General features: G+C 42.3%; 1 protein-coding gene across 1 annotated transcript in view; it reads right to left on the bottom strand.

Annotated features, from left to right (window-relative positions):
* Positions 1–18,874, bottom strand: part of DNER (delta/notch like EGF repeat containing) — a 370,265-nt gene that overhangs the window by 181,505 nt on the left and 169,886 nt on the right. Inside the window, exon 5 of the mRNA XM_017529081.1 lies at positions 16,572–16,717. Coding sequence (XP_017384570.1) covers positions 16,572–16,717 — 146 coding nt within the window. The remainder of the gene's footprint in view (positions 1–16,571; positions 16,718–18,874) is intronic.

Raw genomic sequence — 18,874 nt, 5'->3', positions numbered from 1 at the left:
GCTGCTTTTGATTTTAGATACCACAACATAGTATCTTTTTTTTTAATCCCCAAATCTACCATGTGTGAAGAAATCCTAACAATAGAGGAACAAGCTTCGGCTGAAAAATCAATGAAAATAGTTCAAGCTTGACAATAAGTGACTGGATCCCGCAGGCTTCCACTGTCTGTGGGGAAGCTCCACCCTTGATCTCCTCCAACTCCAAGCTAGCCACGACCCTTGCCACTCAGCCACTCATCTTGCCAAAGGCTCTTTTTCCATCCAAGGCCTCTACCACATGTCCTCGGAAGATTGTTTTATCATCACTTCAGTTGGTGCTTTCATAACATATAACTCATCCCTTTAACATTTTACCTTCAACTCAACATTAATACTTCTGCCATTAAGATTTAATTTGCCTAATGTGTATGATTTTGTTCAACTGTCCATTACTCACACCTGTAGTACTTTGCTTACCAGTACTTACATCTATAGGAAACCAAACTGAGACCAGAGAATTACAACAAAAAAGTTAAAGGTATACTAACCATAAAGCATATAAAGAAAAGAAGAAGAGGCCAGGTACAATGGCTCATGCCTGTAATCCCAAACACTCTGAGAGACCAAGGCAGAAGAATTCCTTGAGCCTAGGAGTTCAAGACCAGCCTGGGTAATAGGGATACCCTGTCACTACAAAAAATAAAAAATAAGCTGGATGTAAGTGATGTGCATGTGTGGCCCTCGACTCAGGAGACTGAAGCAGGAGGATTGGTTGAGTCTGAGACATCAAGGCTGCAGGAATCACACCACTGCACTCCAGCATGGGTGACGGAGTGAGACTTCAAATCTTAAAAAAAAAAAAAGAAAAGAAGAAGGTTAATAGAAAGGAAAAATGAAAAACACACTAAAGAAGTTAAAAAAAAAGCACTTATTGAACTGAAATGTGGAGATAGAATGAAGAGAGGAAAAACAAAAAATTTTAAAGTTTTTCTGCAGATCTAGACATAAACACATGTGCATAATTATTTATGAAATATATAAATGGTATTCTATAAGCAGCTACAGGTACTTAATCTGTTCATATATTTCAATGTTACCCCAGATACCTGCCAAAATATTGTCACTGTGCAGAAACAAAATGCATAAATGACAGCTCTGATATTCTACATAATCAATGACCTTTGAACTCTGGGACATTCCACATTTGCCAGGGCCTCTTCAGATTCTCAGGAAGGCTGTCATGCTAGAGTCCCTTGTGCCCTTCTCTCTCCATTCAAGCCCTAAATGATATCCCATTGCACATATCACATAACCACTTCTGTCTGAGGATTGGGACACAGCTCAAATTTTCTGCCCAGAAATTGCATGGAGGCTAACTAGAGTCACATGGAAGAGAGATGCCTGTGTTCATGGCAACGGCCCGAGAAGGCCTGTAGCAAACTTGCTGGGTTTGTCCATTACTGAGCAGCTGCAGTATCCCGGGGGGAGCTTTCTCATTCCCTTCTGGAGTCAGCTTCTCTATCCCTTATTGACTTGGAAATATCCTATTTAACCACAGAACTATCATTAAACTAGAAACTCTCCTCTGCTGTGCAGTTGGAAAGGACTAATGCCTGTGGCTCAATTAAATGCTGATCTTAGCCTTAAAATACTCATTATGTGAAAGAAAATTGAGCATAGAATGATTCCCCTGTTACCGATCAGTAACAGACATGTGGGTTTAGGCCAAGTTTCTTGGGATTATTCTTGGAGTGCAAGGAAAAGGCAATCTGAAGGAAGAAACCCACACAAGCGTTCATGACAGCCTGACAGATGCTGGGGGTGAGGTGTGACCTGCCCTTTCCCCACAGTGGTGGTGGCTTCCTTTTGGGTCAAGGCAATATTAGGGTACCATCTTCTCTGAATTTGCCTTATTTTACATTGCCTAGAAATAAACCAGCCTTGTAAAAGATTCTCAGACAAGGCATAAGGCATAACCTGAGAATGAATAGACAAGACAGCTCTGCCCTTGCCTAGGCCAATATTCAAGACAGCCCAGGAAAACTCAATCATCTACTTCCAATCAAAGCAAAGCAATCCAGTATTTCCATGAGTGCTGCTCTCAAGCAAATCAACAAAGTGATGTCCACTATTGTTTCTCGCCCTGTAACCCAGGTCTGCCTCATGGACAAACAGCATATGGTTGGAATTCAATTTGGTTGGGGAAACTCATTTTTTCCAAAGACATAAAACACTATTTTTTTCAAAACCCTTTGATTAACATAGCATCATTGGTCATTAGAGAAATACATGTCAAAAGCACAAGATGCCAATTCACACTCACAAGGATGGCAAGAATAAAAAAATAAAATAAAAAAACACATGTTTGTATGTGGAGACATTAGAACACTTGTACATTGCTGGTGGGAATGCAAAATGTTTCAGCCACTGTGAAAAACACTTTGGGAATTCCTCAAAAAGTAAAACAGAATTATAGCATGTGACCCAGCAATTCCACTCCTTAGGTATTCACCCAAAAGAACTGAAAACAAGGACTCAAACAAATACTTGTATAGACATGTTCATAGCAGCATTAACCACAATAGCCACAAGGTAGAAAAAACTCAAATGTCTATCAGAGATAAATGGACCCTGTGGTATATCCATGCAATGGAACATTACTCAGCCATATAAAGTAGGGAAGCACTGATACATCCTACAACATCCAGAAAACATTACGCTGAGTGAAAGAAGCAGACACAAAAGGTCCACTTAATATTATTCCATTTATATGAAATGTCTAGAACAATAAATCCACGGAGACAGAATGTAGATTGGTGGTTGACAGGAGTTGGGGGAGGGGATGAATGGGGAGGATGGATTCAATAACTCGATTCAATTCAATCCTTAATTCAATCCTGCTTAACGAATATGGGGCTTTATTTTGGGGGTGATGAGAATGTTTTGACAGAGGTGGTGGCTGCATGAAACCAAATACTTAATACCACTGAAGAGTCCACCTTAAAACGGTTAATTTTATGTTATTTCAATTTCACCTCCATTTCTAAAATGTAAAGTACCGCTGTCAAGCCGTTTGCCTGACATCACATGCTCAGAAAAGGAAGGTGTCCTCCCCTTCTCTGCAGCTGTCCTCACCTCCGTTGATTCCATCCCCTCCAAGATCTTCATCTGTTAATTACACCCCACCTAACCATTCCGACGGCTCCTGCCTCCCCAGCTGCCAGTTTCTTTCCCTTGGCCTATTTCAATGTGATGCATCCTCTGCTCGAGAAGCAAAAGCCTTTCTTTTGACCAAATTTTCCACTCAGTAGCATTCCACTTTATCTTTCTTTTCAATGACAAACTTATCAAAAAAGGGAAGCCACACAGGTTGCCTAAGCTCCTCCTTGATTCCTATAATCTGGCTTCCTCCCCACTGTCTTCCCAACATAAAGATCCAAAGGCAAATTCTCAGGCTTTCCTGCAAGAAGGTCCAAGGCCCTGTGTGGAGCACAAGACATGAAGCCCAGGGAAGCCAACTAATCTTCGGAAAAGTAACTGCTCAATTTCCTTCTTTATACTGTCTAGAAAGCTTGCAACAATGTTTATCAGAAAGGTTGGATTTAACCACTTTAGAAGATTTCTGTAATTTTAATCAGCTGCCTTTCATTTTCTCTTTCAACAGGATTTGGGGGAATGTTCGGTTCGTTTCTAACCTGGCCCTCTGTGGGTTGCTGGCAGAGAAGGAAAGGGGGAGAAAGTGGCTTGGGAATATTAAGGGAGACTGCTGATCCCAGGTTGGGCCTGGGGGTGTGGGTGGAAATGGAGGAGATGAGGTTGAGGGGATCAAGGAGAAGACAAAGATGGGGAACTTGTCAAATCGGCTTTTAGGAGATAGACTCAGAGCTGTTACAAGGAAACCATTCAAGGAATCACCACAGAGGAGAGGCTACAACATGGGTTTTCAAAGTCAAAGACAGAAAAAACTGAATTATTCAAAACCAAATTCAGGGTTCTCAGGATAATGGGTTAAGGTAAACAAAGTAAAAACAGAGGTCTAGAAAAAAAGGGTTAGAGGCAAGTTCTGAACCAGAAAAGAGGATCTCAAAATGTGATTTCCAGACCTACGGGGGTGTCCCTGAGGTCCTTTCAGGAGGTCCATGAGGCCTAAACGATTTTATAATAATATAAAGACGTGATGTGCCTTTTCCACTCTGTCGACACAGACACCAAAGATGTAAAAACAATGTTAAGAAAAAATGCTGATGCCCTGGTAGGAGCGAAAGCCACGGCTTTGAGGCAGTAGGCTGGGAATCATCACCATTATTAGGCATTTGTAGAGAGGAAAATAATGTCAGTTTCACCTAGAATGTCCTTGATGCAGCAGTAAAAATTAAAATTTGATGAATGAACTCTCAGCCCTAGAGTGCACATCTTTTTAACATTCTGTCTGACAGAATGGAATGTGCGCACGAAACCCTCTGCTGCACACGGGAAGTACCACTTGGTCAATAGTTCGCCATGACCTGAAGTCATCTATTTTTTATGGAACATCCTTTTTCCTTAAAAAAAAAAAAAAAAAATACATTGAAAGACAAACTATGGTTATTCAGGCTTGGCTATTTGGCAGACATTTTCTCTCAAATGAACAAAGTGAGCCTGTCACTTCAAGGAAAATAACCAACAGTTTTTGTTGTGTGAGATAAAATCTGAGCTTTCAAAAACAAATTAGGATTCTGGAAAACTTTTATTTCCCGTTACAAGCTTCACAGATTCCCAATATTTAAAGACTTTTCTGATGACCAGCTGCGATTTTTTGATATTGTAAAATGAAATGCGTCAACAGTTGGAAGCTCTGTATAACTCAGTGATCCAATGTTTTCCAAAGAACTGATGTGTGATGTTATCAAACCCATTCATGGGTAAAAGATCCAAAACACAACGCAGACCAATAGATTGTAATGGAAGAGGCCAATAGAATGTAATGGAACAGACAGGAAGCGTTTGATATGGCTTCAGAGTCCACATTCAATTAACATTTGAGAATCTATCACATGTCAAATTTTGGAGTATTTTAAAGAATATCCACAGATATCTGAAAGGCTATTAAAACATTTCTCCCATTTTCAACTAAGTATCTATTGAGGCTGAATTCTCTTCTTAGACTTCAAGGAAAACAACATATTGCAACAGATTGAATGCAAAAGCAAATGTAAAAATCCAGCTGTCTTCTTTTCAATCAGACATTAAAGAAATTTGTAAAAATGAAAACAATGCCACTCTTCTGTTTTATTTTGTTTTAGAACTATAATTATTGTTCACTGAAAAGGTATTCTTATGTTAACATGTGATGAGTTTATTGGGTTTACTAATAAATGAATTTATTTATATATATATATATATATTTTTTTTTTTTTGAGATAAAGTCTCACTCTGTTGCCCAGGCTGGAGTGCACTGGCACAATCTCAGCTCACTGCAACCTCCACCACCTGGATTCAAGCAATTCTCCTGCCTCAGCCTCCCGAGTAGCTGATATTATAGGCGCCCACCACCACGCCCAGCTAATTTTTGTATTTTTAGTAGAGACAGGGTTTTGCCACGTTGGCCAGGCTGGTCTGGAACTCCTGACCTCAAGTGATCCACCTGCCTCGGCCTCCCAAAGTGCTGATTACAGGCATGAGCCACCACACCTGGCTATATTTTTTAATTCCTCAGTTTTAATTTAATGCATTAAATATCAATATATATAACCCAGTCAACAAAAGCTCTTTGGAGTCCTCAATCACTTCTAAGAATGTAAAAGATCTTGAGAAAACCTCCGTGCTACATAAAGCCAAACAGTTTTGTAAATAAAATGACTAACACAGTACCCAGCAGACAGATCTTAAGTCTGTAACTCAATAGGCAGAAAATGGGTCAAGTTCTGAAAACAAAAGCACTATGGAAGTCCAGTGAGGGGTACAGTGTTTGTCCAGAGGGCCTATAGATCTCAACTAATACCTTGGAGAGAGCATCCAAATCCAACCTGCCTGCCATTAAGACTCATTATTTGCCAATGCCCAGAGTCTAACGGTGCTTTGAGAAAATGCTGCTTTACTATACCCTAATAGCAGCATCCTCAGACACATGTGACTGGTCACTCGGAAGCCACCTGACACCCTGCAACATGGAAGGAGATGCCATAAGGTCAGACTGATTTTTTATTTCCTGAGATGCAGTCTTGCTCTGTTGCCCAGGCTGGAGTGCAGTGGCAAGATCTCAGCTCACTGCAATCTCCGTCTCCCTTCAAGTGATTCTCCTGCCTCAGCCTCCCGAGTAGCTGGGATTACAGGTGCGCACTCCATGTCCAGCTAATTGTATTTTTAGTAAAGACGGGTTTTCACCATATTGGCCAGGCTGTTCTCAAACTCCTGACCTCAGGTGATTTGCCCAACTCAGCCTCCCAAACTGCTGGGATTACGGTCATAAGCCACCACACCCAGCCCAGACTGAGTTTTTAAATCTAAGATGAATTCAAAGAAGGAATGGAGCAATTATCATGTGACAAACTAAAGGGCTAATATCATCAGTCTTCAGGGAAACAGATGAGTCCCCTTATAATTTAAATCCATATTTGGAGTGTGTACAGAGGACAGAAGATCATGGTGGGAAATGCTAGAGGGAGTTTTTCCTTCAAAATCTAAAAGAAGTCCCAACCCGCATCCAGCGATCATTGGCTAGATGCTTGATTACAGGATGAGGAAGGCTGAGGAGGTTGGTCATGGTTTATAGGAGATTTAGGCCTCAGATAAGCGGGGAGTCCAGTGAATTCCAATGCTAGTTTTCTGACATGAAATGTCAGGGCAGCAAGGACACATCTGTGTCCTCACCCTGGTTTGGTTGGGGCGTAGTTTGCACCTGACAGAGAAGAGATGCTCACAAAACACTGGACAAGGGAATGAAAATGAATGAATCCTCCAAGGTAATAAGTGGAAGAGACCCCGCTTTGGGAAAAAGCAGATGGTTTTCAGGTCCCTAAAGAGTGGCAATGAGGCAGGACCCCCATATGGGTGCTCACCCCAGGTACAGCCATTTATTTCCAGCGCCTCCTACATACACACCAACTTATCAACTGAAAAATAGGACAAGGGGGAGGAAGAACAAGGAAAGCTGACCCACCAGGCTCTAAAGCAATCATTTTCTGCTCCCAGGCATAAAAGTCTAGTCAGAGGCTTATTTCTGTATGTTAAACATTATGAATTAAAATCTAAGAACAACAGTTATGTCCCCAGGACACTTATGACATGTATCCCTCCTCTTTGTGAAGACTTAAAATCTGTAGCGAATGAAGCGTGACATTGGGGCCACCCACAGACAGTTCCTGGCGGTGTATAAAGGCTGCAGACGACACCCATGGGAATTCTCACTTTCCCCAAATTACGGATTTCACCTGGACCCTCATTTTCTCAAACTTTGCTCTGCAGACAGAAAACCCCAGGAAGTTTTGTGCCCCAGTACAACACGTGCCAAATAAGACCATGGAAGAGAGGTGGCTGAACCTTCTACGTCTCTCTGAAAGATCATGTGACCCCTGCCTTGAGTGCCTTGGTCTAGGCTCCGTATTCCCCAGTCTGGCAGCATAGGCAATACCCACATTGCATCTCGGGGCCATCCCAGACTCACTGGTCACGTTCTGCATTTTAACAAGATCCTCCTATGGTTCATGTATGCATTAAGGTTTGAGAATGCTGTACCAAAATGCCATAAGGTCAGCCCCCAACCCTTTCAAAAAAAAAAAAAAATCAAAAATGTACTTCTCCCTTCTGCCTGTTTTTTTCTTGTAGCAAACATTAAAACTTTACATAAGGCCACTGAATGGGCTACAAAGGCTGCTGCTGAATGTCCTCCTAGAGGACACTGCTGGGGTGAAAGACATTAGAGGCAGTGTTGCTCAGCAGGAGGAACCCCAGAGCAAAGTCCAGAAATCTCCCTTCCTTCTTGTCTTGCGTTTACCATGAATTAGCTCTTGGGCCTTGGATAAATGGCTTAAACCTTTCTTAGACCTTGATTTCCCGGTGTTTAAAATAAAATAGGTGGAGAGGCCTCTAAAATCACCTTCTCTAAATTCTCTGACCCCGAAAATGTCACCAATGATGTAATCCAAACCCTAATATCATTAACATGCCACCAACATTCCCCAATGCCTCTATAACTGTTCACAGGGGACAAACATTTCAGCCTTCTGAAATAGAAACATGACAAGATGTCTATCCTTTGGGAGGTAATCTTAGAATTATTTTTTAATTTATAATAAATGATTCAAATATGTATTGCATTTTCTGTGCAGGCAATGATACAATCATCCTTCTGTTCTGCTACATAAAATGCAGCAATGGCTTTTTAATTACATTATACCAAGAATTATAATTCAAACACAAGTCAATGAAATTTTAGACAAGCTTATCCTTTACCGATTAAAAAAAGCAACAGCTGGGCTGCCCTTACTTTTATGATCTCTATAGTTAATGTGTTTCTAATAATTATTATTATATTTTTATTACTCATAAAAGCACTTTCTTTCTCAGAGGTCCACATAGCAGTTTCTGCAAGTAAAATCCGTGAAAGAGATCATCCTGCTATTCACAAATAAACGTATTTCAGACATCTTTATGCTAGCATTAAGTCTGGAGCATCTACTCTCTGATCCAAAAATGTTTAATGAACATCGCCATAGCTATTTATTTAGTCAAGAGAAAAGTTTCACCCCACCTCTTAGAAAAATAATTTTTTGGCGGGGGGATGGAGTTTTGCTCTTGTTGCCCAGACTGGAGTGCAACGGCACCATCTCGGCCCAACACAACCTCCAACTCCCGGGTTCAAGCCATTCTCCTGCCTCAGCCTCCCAAGTAGCTGAGACTACAGGCACACGCCACCACATCTGGCTAGTTTTGTATTTTTAGTAGAGACTGGGTTTCTCCATGTTGATCAATCTGGTCTTGAACTCCCAACCTCCGGTGATCTGTCCACCTTGGCCTCCCAAAGTGCTGGGATTACAGGCGTGAGCCACCTCACCTGGCCCAAGAAAAAAAAATTCTTAGAATAAATTAGTCTCTTTTCTCTGTAATAACACTTGCCACTGGTTCATCAAATATTTCCCATCCGCGCTCTCACTCTGCACCCCCTCTCACTATGTTTCCTTCCCTACTGAACGGAGAAATTCCTCCAGGGTGCTGGCAGAACCGTGGACACCTAAGCCCACCACACACTGAACAGAACTATTACAAAGTAACTGTATCTCCCGATGTCCTCCTTGCAAGCTGCTGTTTTGATGCTGAAAAGGATGCAGGGAAGGTCCTTCCTTTGATTCTTTGTGGGCTCCCTCGACTCCCCTCCCATCCTGTTCCTTTCTTATAACCCAACCAGGTCACAGTGCCTTTTCAATGTTTCATGAGGACCTTTGTGTTGCACTAATGATGTGGCGGAATGAGCTCTCGGGGAAGTGATGGGTGAGTGAAGATGACATCTTCTCTTGCACTTCTGCACATTCCCACTTCCAAACCTGAAGGGGGGTTCACTGATGCTTTCAAACCAACAGAGGATAGCATCAAAGATCCATGGGTTCATATTATCCTGACCTACTTGTTTTTGAAATGATAGAGAAGAACTGGCAATGCTGCTTAAAATGTTCCTAAGGGGTTACTACAACTTTCTGGGTCACACAATCTGTGAGATGGCCTTAGATCGGAGAATATTTTCTTACTCATTATTTTGTAAAACTAAATTCACTATTTACTTTCCACACTCCCATATTTAGCAAGTATCAAACTCAAAGTACATATCTAACTCAAAACTCAGACAACTGGATTCCTATCTTATGTCTGTTCTTTTGTTTTCATAGACAGTTCTTGAGCATCCCCTGTTTGGAAAGCACCATGCTAGTTGTCACGACAGATACTGAATGAACCAGGCACAGCCACTAATGTTGAAAAGCTCACCTTCCGAGATTCCAGAGGAAGTTCTCCGTGATCTCACATCTGAGTCAGACATTTCTCTGGACTCTCAGAAATGTACTTGCAAACCTCTCCCACAGCACACTGCTCTCTAAAGTAAGAGTTACTCATCCAGCACCCTGTCCCCACAGCCTTCTAACTGCTTCTTGGAGGCCATGTCTTGCTAGACCAAGTGTATATCCCCCAGAGTCTAAAGGGTACCAGGTACACAGCAGGTGCTGAATAACTCTGCAATGAAGTGAATGCAAAATATAATGAATATAAAGACATATAAGCATAACTCAAAAGTCATGTGCTCTCAATAACAAAAAAAAATTCTGCAGGACTTCAGAGAAGGGACCGACTTCACATTGGGGATTAGGGACAGCTTCTGGAAGCAGGAAGATTTTGAGCTGAGCCTGAAGAATAGCTGGGGAGGTAGAAGGGTAAGTGGTAGAGGATCAGAGGGAGGAGGGGGAGTGCGGCAGATAAGCATTCCATTTGGGGAACAGCATGAGCAAAACCACACAGATCTGAGGGTGGAACTGGGGGTACAGGGGTTGTGAGGGGGGTGGGGGTCAGACACTGAAGAGGCTGCTCGTACATCAGCTATGGCGTGTGCGTCACTGTGAACAAACCTTGAAACAGACAAGCCCAAGAAATGATAATTTACAGGGAGCCCTACAAAAGAGGCACATGCTTTTGGAACAGGAGAAAATAGACATAAGGCAGACATGGACCTGAAAGGACAGTGTCTCCCACCTTGGTCACTCTTGCTATAGAACAAGGACAGTGGGTATTATCAAGCAATAGACAAAGTAACTGGTTCGGGTCATTCATCATTTCCAATAAACCAAACCCAACTGAAAGAACTCAGTCATAGGAAGAGTAGGACTTCCCAGATCTTGAGCCTTCAAATTCCAAAGGTAAAAGGAGATATCACAGAAGTCAGGTCTCATCAGCGATCAGAAATGGAAGAGCTTCTCTCAAAGACAGTCACATCCCTGGGCTCTAGAAGGCTTGAGGATGATATCAGCTCAATCCTCTCTCAAAACGAAGCCTCAGTAGTCAGTTCTGGTATCTGATCCTAATAGAGTAAGGATGGTGGATTCCTAAGACAAGAGATAGAGAGGTTTCTAGGGAGCCTTATCAGAACAGAGGCCTGATCCCATTTTCCTATCAACCTAGGCCAGAGCCAACCAACAGGAAAACTATGGGATCGTTACTGAACATTATATCACTGCCCAGCATTTATCTTTATTAGTAACTCCATGTGGACTTGAAATGATTAACAATTTAATTCTTGGATGAAAAGAGGTTGTGCATGTCCTTTGGGGAGTCAGCAGGAAGGGGGAGATGAGAACCGTTTTTGGGAGGCCTCTGTTTTCAGAATGGTTGTCCACAATCTGCATGTGAATTTGGCATCAGAATCACCCTGCTGCCCACTAACAGGCATCCACATCTGGGCAAAGGACCTGGAATATAACTTTTTGCCAGGGGAAAACTTATCTCTGCAGGGAAAGGATTCAATTGGGTAGAAAGGGGGCAACAGAGAATTAGAATTCACCACCACCATCTTGTGGTAGTTAATTTTATGTATCAACTTGGCTGTGCCACAGTGCCCAGATATTTGGTCATACGTCATTCTGCATGTTTCTGTGAGGGTGTTTTTGGATGAGGTTCACACTTAAATCAGTACAGTTTAACATACCTAGTGTTCCATTATTGGAATGCTAAGCCTGTGGGAATTATTTATATCCTACTGCTCAAGGTCATTGCCAAGGTCTGATTATTCGTGCATGCAAAAATTCAAAAAATTGTATCCTCCAGCATAAAAGGGTTAAGAAAAGCAGATCACCCTTCATAACGTGAGTGGCCTCATCCAATCTGTTAAAGACCCAAAGAGAACAAAAAGCTGACCTCCGCTACGCAAAAGGGAATTCTGCACACAAAGAGCCTTTGGACCCAAACTGCAACTCTTTCCTGAGTCTCCAGTCTATGGGCCTTCCCCATTGGCTGGTAGCCTAACATCGTTGGTGACCAGGCTCAAAGAGAGATCTAAAGTTTTTTTCATAAGGAGAAGGAAAGATCAGAATCAACCCTTGGTAACACAGAAGCAGTTTTCAAGAACAGAGCGCTCCTTGCAGTGTTGACGTAAATGTTTATAAAGACCTTCCCCAAATGTTTATAAAGCCCTTCCCCAAAGAGCAGCCAGCTTGAGCTTTGTCACAAGCCACCCACCAGCTCGGAATTGTGAAACATGCCCTAGTCCAAGTGCATCCGACAGAAAAGAAATGAGTTCCATTACCAAATGCAAGTGGGCTGGAAATAACAGAATTGCTTTTATTTTGATGGATGATCTAATAAAAAGACATAAAAATGATTAGAAACGATAAAATTAAATCACAAAATACAGTTCTATTTGTTTTGTGCTATGGAGTGGATTCTTACATTGGGTGGAAGGTTGGACTATATAACTTCTAATTTTAGGAAGCAGTAAAAAGAAAAAAAGACGTGATGACAGCAGTCTTTCATTGCTAGCAAGCTACTTTTAAGACACAGAAACAGCCATTGCAACAATCACAAAAAGTCACAGGAACCCAAGTAGATACAAAAAAAAGATTTTCTATTTCCTCTGCTCCTGCCTTAGGGAGTTCAAGTCCCCTCAGACGTTTCTCTAACGTAACAATGTGTACCAAAGTGGTGCATCTTAGAATGAAATGGACATGGTCATTCCAGTCTAATCGTTTGCTTAGAGTCACTGAGGGGTAATAACAATGGCTCAGATAAGATTATTGCCACATTTTCCTTAAATTCACTGAAGGGCAATACAGAATCAACAAGAGCAGAGGCTCTACTAGAAACACCTGAGGTGGAGCTGGGAGGCAGCCACGGAAGGAGGAGGTGTTAGCTCAGAGGCACTGGAAACTCTTTGAAGGCGCTGCTACCCCTAATGGAGATGTGTTGCCTCTGAAATGATCTCCTAAAACTAGTTTGGATTCTTCACCACTGCTTTTAAGTCACTCTTTTCACATTTAACAAGGCTGGTCAAGTTACCTGCCAGGTGCTAAATACCTCCCTCTATTGCCTTTCTAATGAGTCCATTCTAAGCTTCCAGGCAGAGCCTCCTAGCTAGAGCTGGCCTGCAGAGAAGCCCACAACATACATATGTTAAAATAACAGGACAGCCAGGTGCAGTGGTTCACGCCTGTAATCTCAGCACTTTGGGAGGCTGGGGTGGGTGGATCACAAGTTCAAGAGACCGAGACCATCCTGGCCAACATGGTGAAACCCCGACTCTACTAAAAATAAGCTGGGTGTGGTGGTGCGCGCCTATAGTCCCAGCTACTCGGGAGGCCGAGGCAGGAGAATTGCTTGAACCCGGGACATGGAGGTTGCAGTGAGTGGAGATCGTGCCACTGCACTCCAGCCTGGGGACAAAGAGAGACTCCGTCTCAAAAAATAAATAAATAACATCGCAATCCCCTTAGAGATTAAAAATTTCTCCAGAAAAGCTACCCATAATTAAAAAAAAGCTCATAATTGAATCTCACCACTTTGTCAATCAAAAATTCTGGATCCTCTGACAGGACACTTCTCTTGTGCCAATATTAACTTTTTCAGAGCTGATCAGACCTCAAAATTATTCACTGGGAGGTGTGAGTTGACATGCGGGAAGGTCTGTGTGTCTCCTCCTCCTCTCCACAGGCTTGCCCAGGAGGCAGGAAGGCCTGCCCTCCTCCACCCCATGCCAGTGGCTTTTCTTAGTCTCTCACCCTTCCTCTCTTCTGGCACCTCCTTATCAAATACATTCTCCTTGGCTTCCTCTTTTCTCCAGTTATTTTACCCCTCCCTAGCCATGACTGTCATAGAAAAACACTGAGTGTCTTTCACACTTTTTCCCCATAAAGTATGTTGATACATGAGGCTTCTCAGGAAGAAGAGCAGACCGGTCCAAACTGGCAGAGACAGGAGGGCACAGGATGTAAGGGTAGGCTTGGCCCCCTGAAAGGATCCCCCTGGTACTGCACCTCCTGGCCTCACTCCAGTGGCTCTCCTCACTCCCAGAAGCAGGGAGAGTTTGAGCTTTGGTGTCCATTTGTGTTATTTTTTGAAGATATAGCAGAAATGATTACTTCCACCACTCTCTTGGGTTCTTGACCACATTCTGCCTCCTCCAGGGAATATCATATGGGAAAATGCTATATATTTTTATTTATTCACTTATTTTTTGAGACAGAGCTTCACTCTTGTTGACCAGGCTGGAGTGCAATGGTGCTATCTTGGCTCACTGCAACTTCTGCCTCAGGCAGTTCTCCTGGGTTCAGGCAGTTCTCCTGCCTCAGCCTCCCGATTACAGATGCCCACCACCACAACCGGCTAATGTTTTGTATTTTTAGTAGAGATGAGGTTTGACCATGTTGGCCAGGCTGGTCTCGAACTCCTGACCTCAGTGATCCAACTGCTTTGGCCTCCCAAAGTGCTGGCATCACAGGTGTAAGCCACTGCACCAGGCCAGAAAATGCTATATTTAAGCAGCTGCAATATTATAGCTAATAGGAAATCACAGGTTTTCCAAGATGACAAGAACAGTACTTGAAAGCTTCTCCCAATATTCCGTCAGTCCTATTTCTCCGACTTGTCAAAGTCCACACCACTAGTACCCAATGTGCTGACATTCCCTCAAGAAGGCATCACCAAAGAAAATTTACCTGTGCTACCCTCAAAATCAGTCTCAAACAAACCATGCTCTTTTGGGGTTTGTTAATCCACTGTCATTGAACATCAACTCCAATAGAAATATCTGCATAACTAGAGAAGAAAATAAAGAAAAGTTGCTGGAGATAGATGTAGCAAGTGGTGAGGGGAACAGATGTCCCCTAATGGACCAGGTCCCTTCGTGAAGTATGTGAGGTATGAAGTCTTCCTTGTCAGAGATCTTCAGATGGACCCCGAAGTCCACCTGCAAAAATGTTTTAAGGAAGTTCTAGGCCAGGTGCAGTGGCTCAAGCCTGTAATCCCAACATTTTGGGAAGCTGAGGCAGGTAGATTACTTGAGGTCAGGAGTTTGAGACCAGCCTGGCCAACATGGTGAAACTCCATCTCTACTGAAAATACAAAAATTAGCCGGACACAGTGGGACATGCCTGTAATCTTAGCTAATTGGGAGGCTGAGGCAGGAGAATCACTTGAACCCAAAAGGCGTAGTTGCAGTGAGCTGAGATTGCACCACGACACTCCCAGCTTGGCTGACACAGTGAGACTCTGTCTCAAAAAAAAATATGTTTTAATGGAGTTCTATACTGATGGAAGTTGACCTCAATGACTTCCGTGGTCCTTTGTTCATCTGACTCCCAAACTCCTGCTTGGAAACAGAAAACAGGAGGCAGAGGAGGAAGCTGTACTCTTGCCCCACAGCCCTGTCATAGCTGCTAAAGAAAAAGCAGAACAGGGCTCAGGGTTCCCATAGCATTTCTGATGCCAGCTCCATAAAGAAAAAAGGTAATGGGTCATCTTCTCATCGATGCCTTTTTTCTGTTCCTTCTCTTACTTCCCTTTGACATCTGTAACTCTATTATCATCGCCAGGGAAATGCAAAGACTAAGAAGGGAATTACCATGTTGGCACGCAATGGTCCCCAAAACGGGCAAGTCAGTGGCTCTGTTTACCTTTCCTTTCTTCCATTTCTCTTTCCTGTACTAATGGATATAATGACCACTACTTCTCACAAAAATCTCTACTTTATACCAAAGCAAGAGGATCACTACACAAATGTATTCCAATTACTTTGAAAATCATATGGAGATTTAAATATTTACATGTTGCATACTGGCATATAATTGAAGCCATACATTTGGGGGGCTTCTTTAGCAAATGTGCTTGTTCCCTTCCCTTCCACTCCTGCTAATGTATACAGTGTAATTTCCCCATCCGAGTCATTTTAACACCATTCATATTCAGATGAGTCCCAAACTAAAATCTTCAGCCCTGATGTCTCTAAATACTCACATCCTAATTCCAACCACCATTTCAGTTTTAAAACTACTCCCTTAAGTTTGTGAGAAAGGGATTTAATTGGGTTGAAAGGGGGCAACAAGGAATTCGAAAAATAGAGAGAATGTGATGGTTACATTTTATATATCAGGCCAGGCACAGTGACTCATTCCTGTAATCCCAGCACTGTGGGAGGCCAGGGTGGGAGGATCACTTGAGGCCAGGAGTTCCAGGCCAGCCTGAAGAAACCCCATTTCTACTAAAGATACAAAAATTAGCCAGGCATGGTGGTGTGTACCTGTGGTCCCAGCTACTTGGGAGGCTGAGACAGAGGAATCACTTGAACCCAGGAGCCAGAGGTTGCAGTGAGCCAAGATCATGCCACTGCACTCCAGCCTAGGTGACAGAGCCAGACCACATCTTAAAAACAAAAAAGAATTTATGTATCAATGTGGCTTGATATGGATTGACAGATAGAGGGATAGATAGATAGATAGATAACAGACAGACAGATAATAGACTTGATAGATAGATAGATAGATAGATATATCAAGGATGAAAGGGGTGAGAACACATATATACTTATGTATTTATCCGGGTAAATATTCACGTAGATGTGTGTATTTACAAGCTACTAGACATCCCCGTACCTCTGACGGCTTCGTGGTGCATTTTCCTTTTCCCGAACACTCCAAGTCATTTGGGTGGCTCTCCCCGGGCACACAGGTGCTGACCTTCACCACCAGAGTTAAGCGCAAAGCCACAATAGACTTAGTAACAGAATCATTCACAAAACCTGAAAGAAAATGAGAAAAAAGGAAATTATCAAGCACCTCCTTTTTAAAGGCAGTGTGTTGAAAGCTCTACCAACAACCTTTCTACAAGACTATGAATTTAGTGTAGGCAGCACTTAAGTCTGACAGAACACAATGCAGTGAGGCACTGGAATAAAGCCCATGACCATCATCCACTCAGACCTCAGGGCTTTAGGGCAGGCTGGCCCTCCCGAGCCTCACGCGAAACACCTAAAGCCAAGCAAAACCAGCACCGGGCACGTGAGCCACCACCTCAGATTCTTTCGCTTTGCCCCGACCCTTGCCCTCTGAGGGCTGCTTTGTCTCTCAATTCCATCCCTGTGCTGGTGTCTTAGAATTCAACCTCTGCTTGTGAACTCCAGACTTCTCCCAAACAGCAGCTTGCCCGCATGACCCAAGTCCTCCTCCTCCTGGCTACTTCAGAGTCACGAGTACTGGAAATCCTCAAAGGCCCCACCCAGTGATCACATGCCCTAGGCTCAGTCTCCTTGGAGTGGGAAAGCATCATGTGCACACATTCTCTGTTGGGTTTACTGATAATTAGTAAAATATTCATCTTACTTGATCACCAGTCTGACTGCACAGTATCAAGTTAGGCCATATAGTTTTAGCCATCTAATAAAATGGGACTGATCATGGTTGAATATGGATTGCAGTATCACTGACACGCCATATTTGTCATTGGATGATCTTTATGTCCTAGGGCAGCTATTGATACATAGTAGGTGGCAATAAATATGGAATAAATAGATGAATAAACATAGCCTCTAACTGGAAAGGAGAAATAAATACTGTAAGTACTTTTCCATCGATGATTAAATTATTTTCACTGTGAGCATTTTTTCTAATATGAACATTCATTTGTATCTAATTTTTAATTTTAAAACAAAATATCAAAACTCATGAATACGATTTTTAAAAGTTTCATCGCTCTGTCAAGAGCAAAAGTTTAAAAGTCTCAACATTACGAAGCCACATTCATAGATAGTTTTACAACAAAAAGTTTTTAAGACCAAGGGAGTTACTAAGGAGTCAGTGGGGAGAAGATAGAGAAAATAATTTATTCTAGGGCAACTGAAATGATCTCCATTATCAGGAAAAATAGTATATTTGGATCCCTCACACCTCACACTGCACAAAAGTAAATCTAGATGGCTTAAAAGAGCTAAATGAGAACTAAAAACCTTTAAAACTTCAAGCGGAAAATATAGGGAGATATTTCATTGATCTGAAGGCAGAGGATTTATTAAACAAGATGTAAAATAACCATAAAGAATAGATAATCAATTTAACTTTACCCAACTTTAAATTATACATACATAGCTACCATAAAAAAAGATAGTAGACAATACACAGGCTTGAAAATAAAATTTATAACGCATATAACCAGCAAATGCTTAGCTGTCAGAATATATGAAGAATTCTTTTTGCAAACTGCTTTTTTCTCAACGTTATTTATACTTCTATAAATATTGAAATCTATGAAGCATTAAGTAACACTGTTATGGCCAGGCGTGGTAGCCTGTCTCGCTCTGCTGCCCAGGTTGGAGTGCAGTGAGGCAATCTCAGCTCACTGTAACCTCTGACTCCTGGGTTCATGTGATCTCCTCCTGCCTCAGCCTCCCACGTAAACTGAGATTACAGGCACCCACCATCGTGCCTCAATAATTTTTGTATTGAGGCGGAGTTTCACCATGTTGGCCAGGCTGGTCTTGAACTCCTGACCTCAAGTGATCTGCCTGTCTTGGCTTCCCAAAATGCTGGGTTTATAGACATGAGCCACCACAGCCAGCCTATAATATTTTATTTAACTTTATTAATAATATATAGAGCAAATACTGCAAAACATTTATTAAATCTTGTGTACAATGAAATCTTATATTCATTTCCATAGTTTTATGCTTTTTTTTTTTTTTTTGAGACAGAGTCTCACTCTGTGGCCCAGGCTGGAGTGCAGTGGCATAATCTTGGTTCACTGCAATCTCCACCTCCCAGGTTCAAGTAATCCTCATGCCCCAGCCTCCCAAGTAGCTGGGATTACATATGTGCACCACCATACCCAGCTAATTTTTCTAGTTTTAGTAGAGACAGGGTTTCACCATGCTGGCCAGGCTGGTCTCAAACTCTTGGCCTCAAAT

Source organism: Cebus imitator, unplaced genomic scaffold (genome assembly GCF_001604975.1).
Source record: "Cebus imitator isolate Cc_AM_T3 unplaced genomic scaffold, Cebus_imitator-1.0 Scaffold57, whole genome shotgun sequence".
Lineage (NCBI taxonomy): Eukaryota > Metazoa > Chordata > Mammalia > Primates > Cebidae > Cebus > Cebus imitator.
Note: the sequence above shows the minus strand (reverse complement) of the source record. Positions and strands in the feature narration are given on the sequence as shown.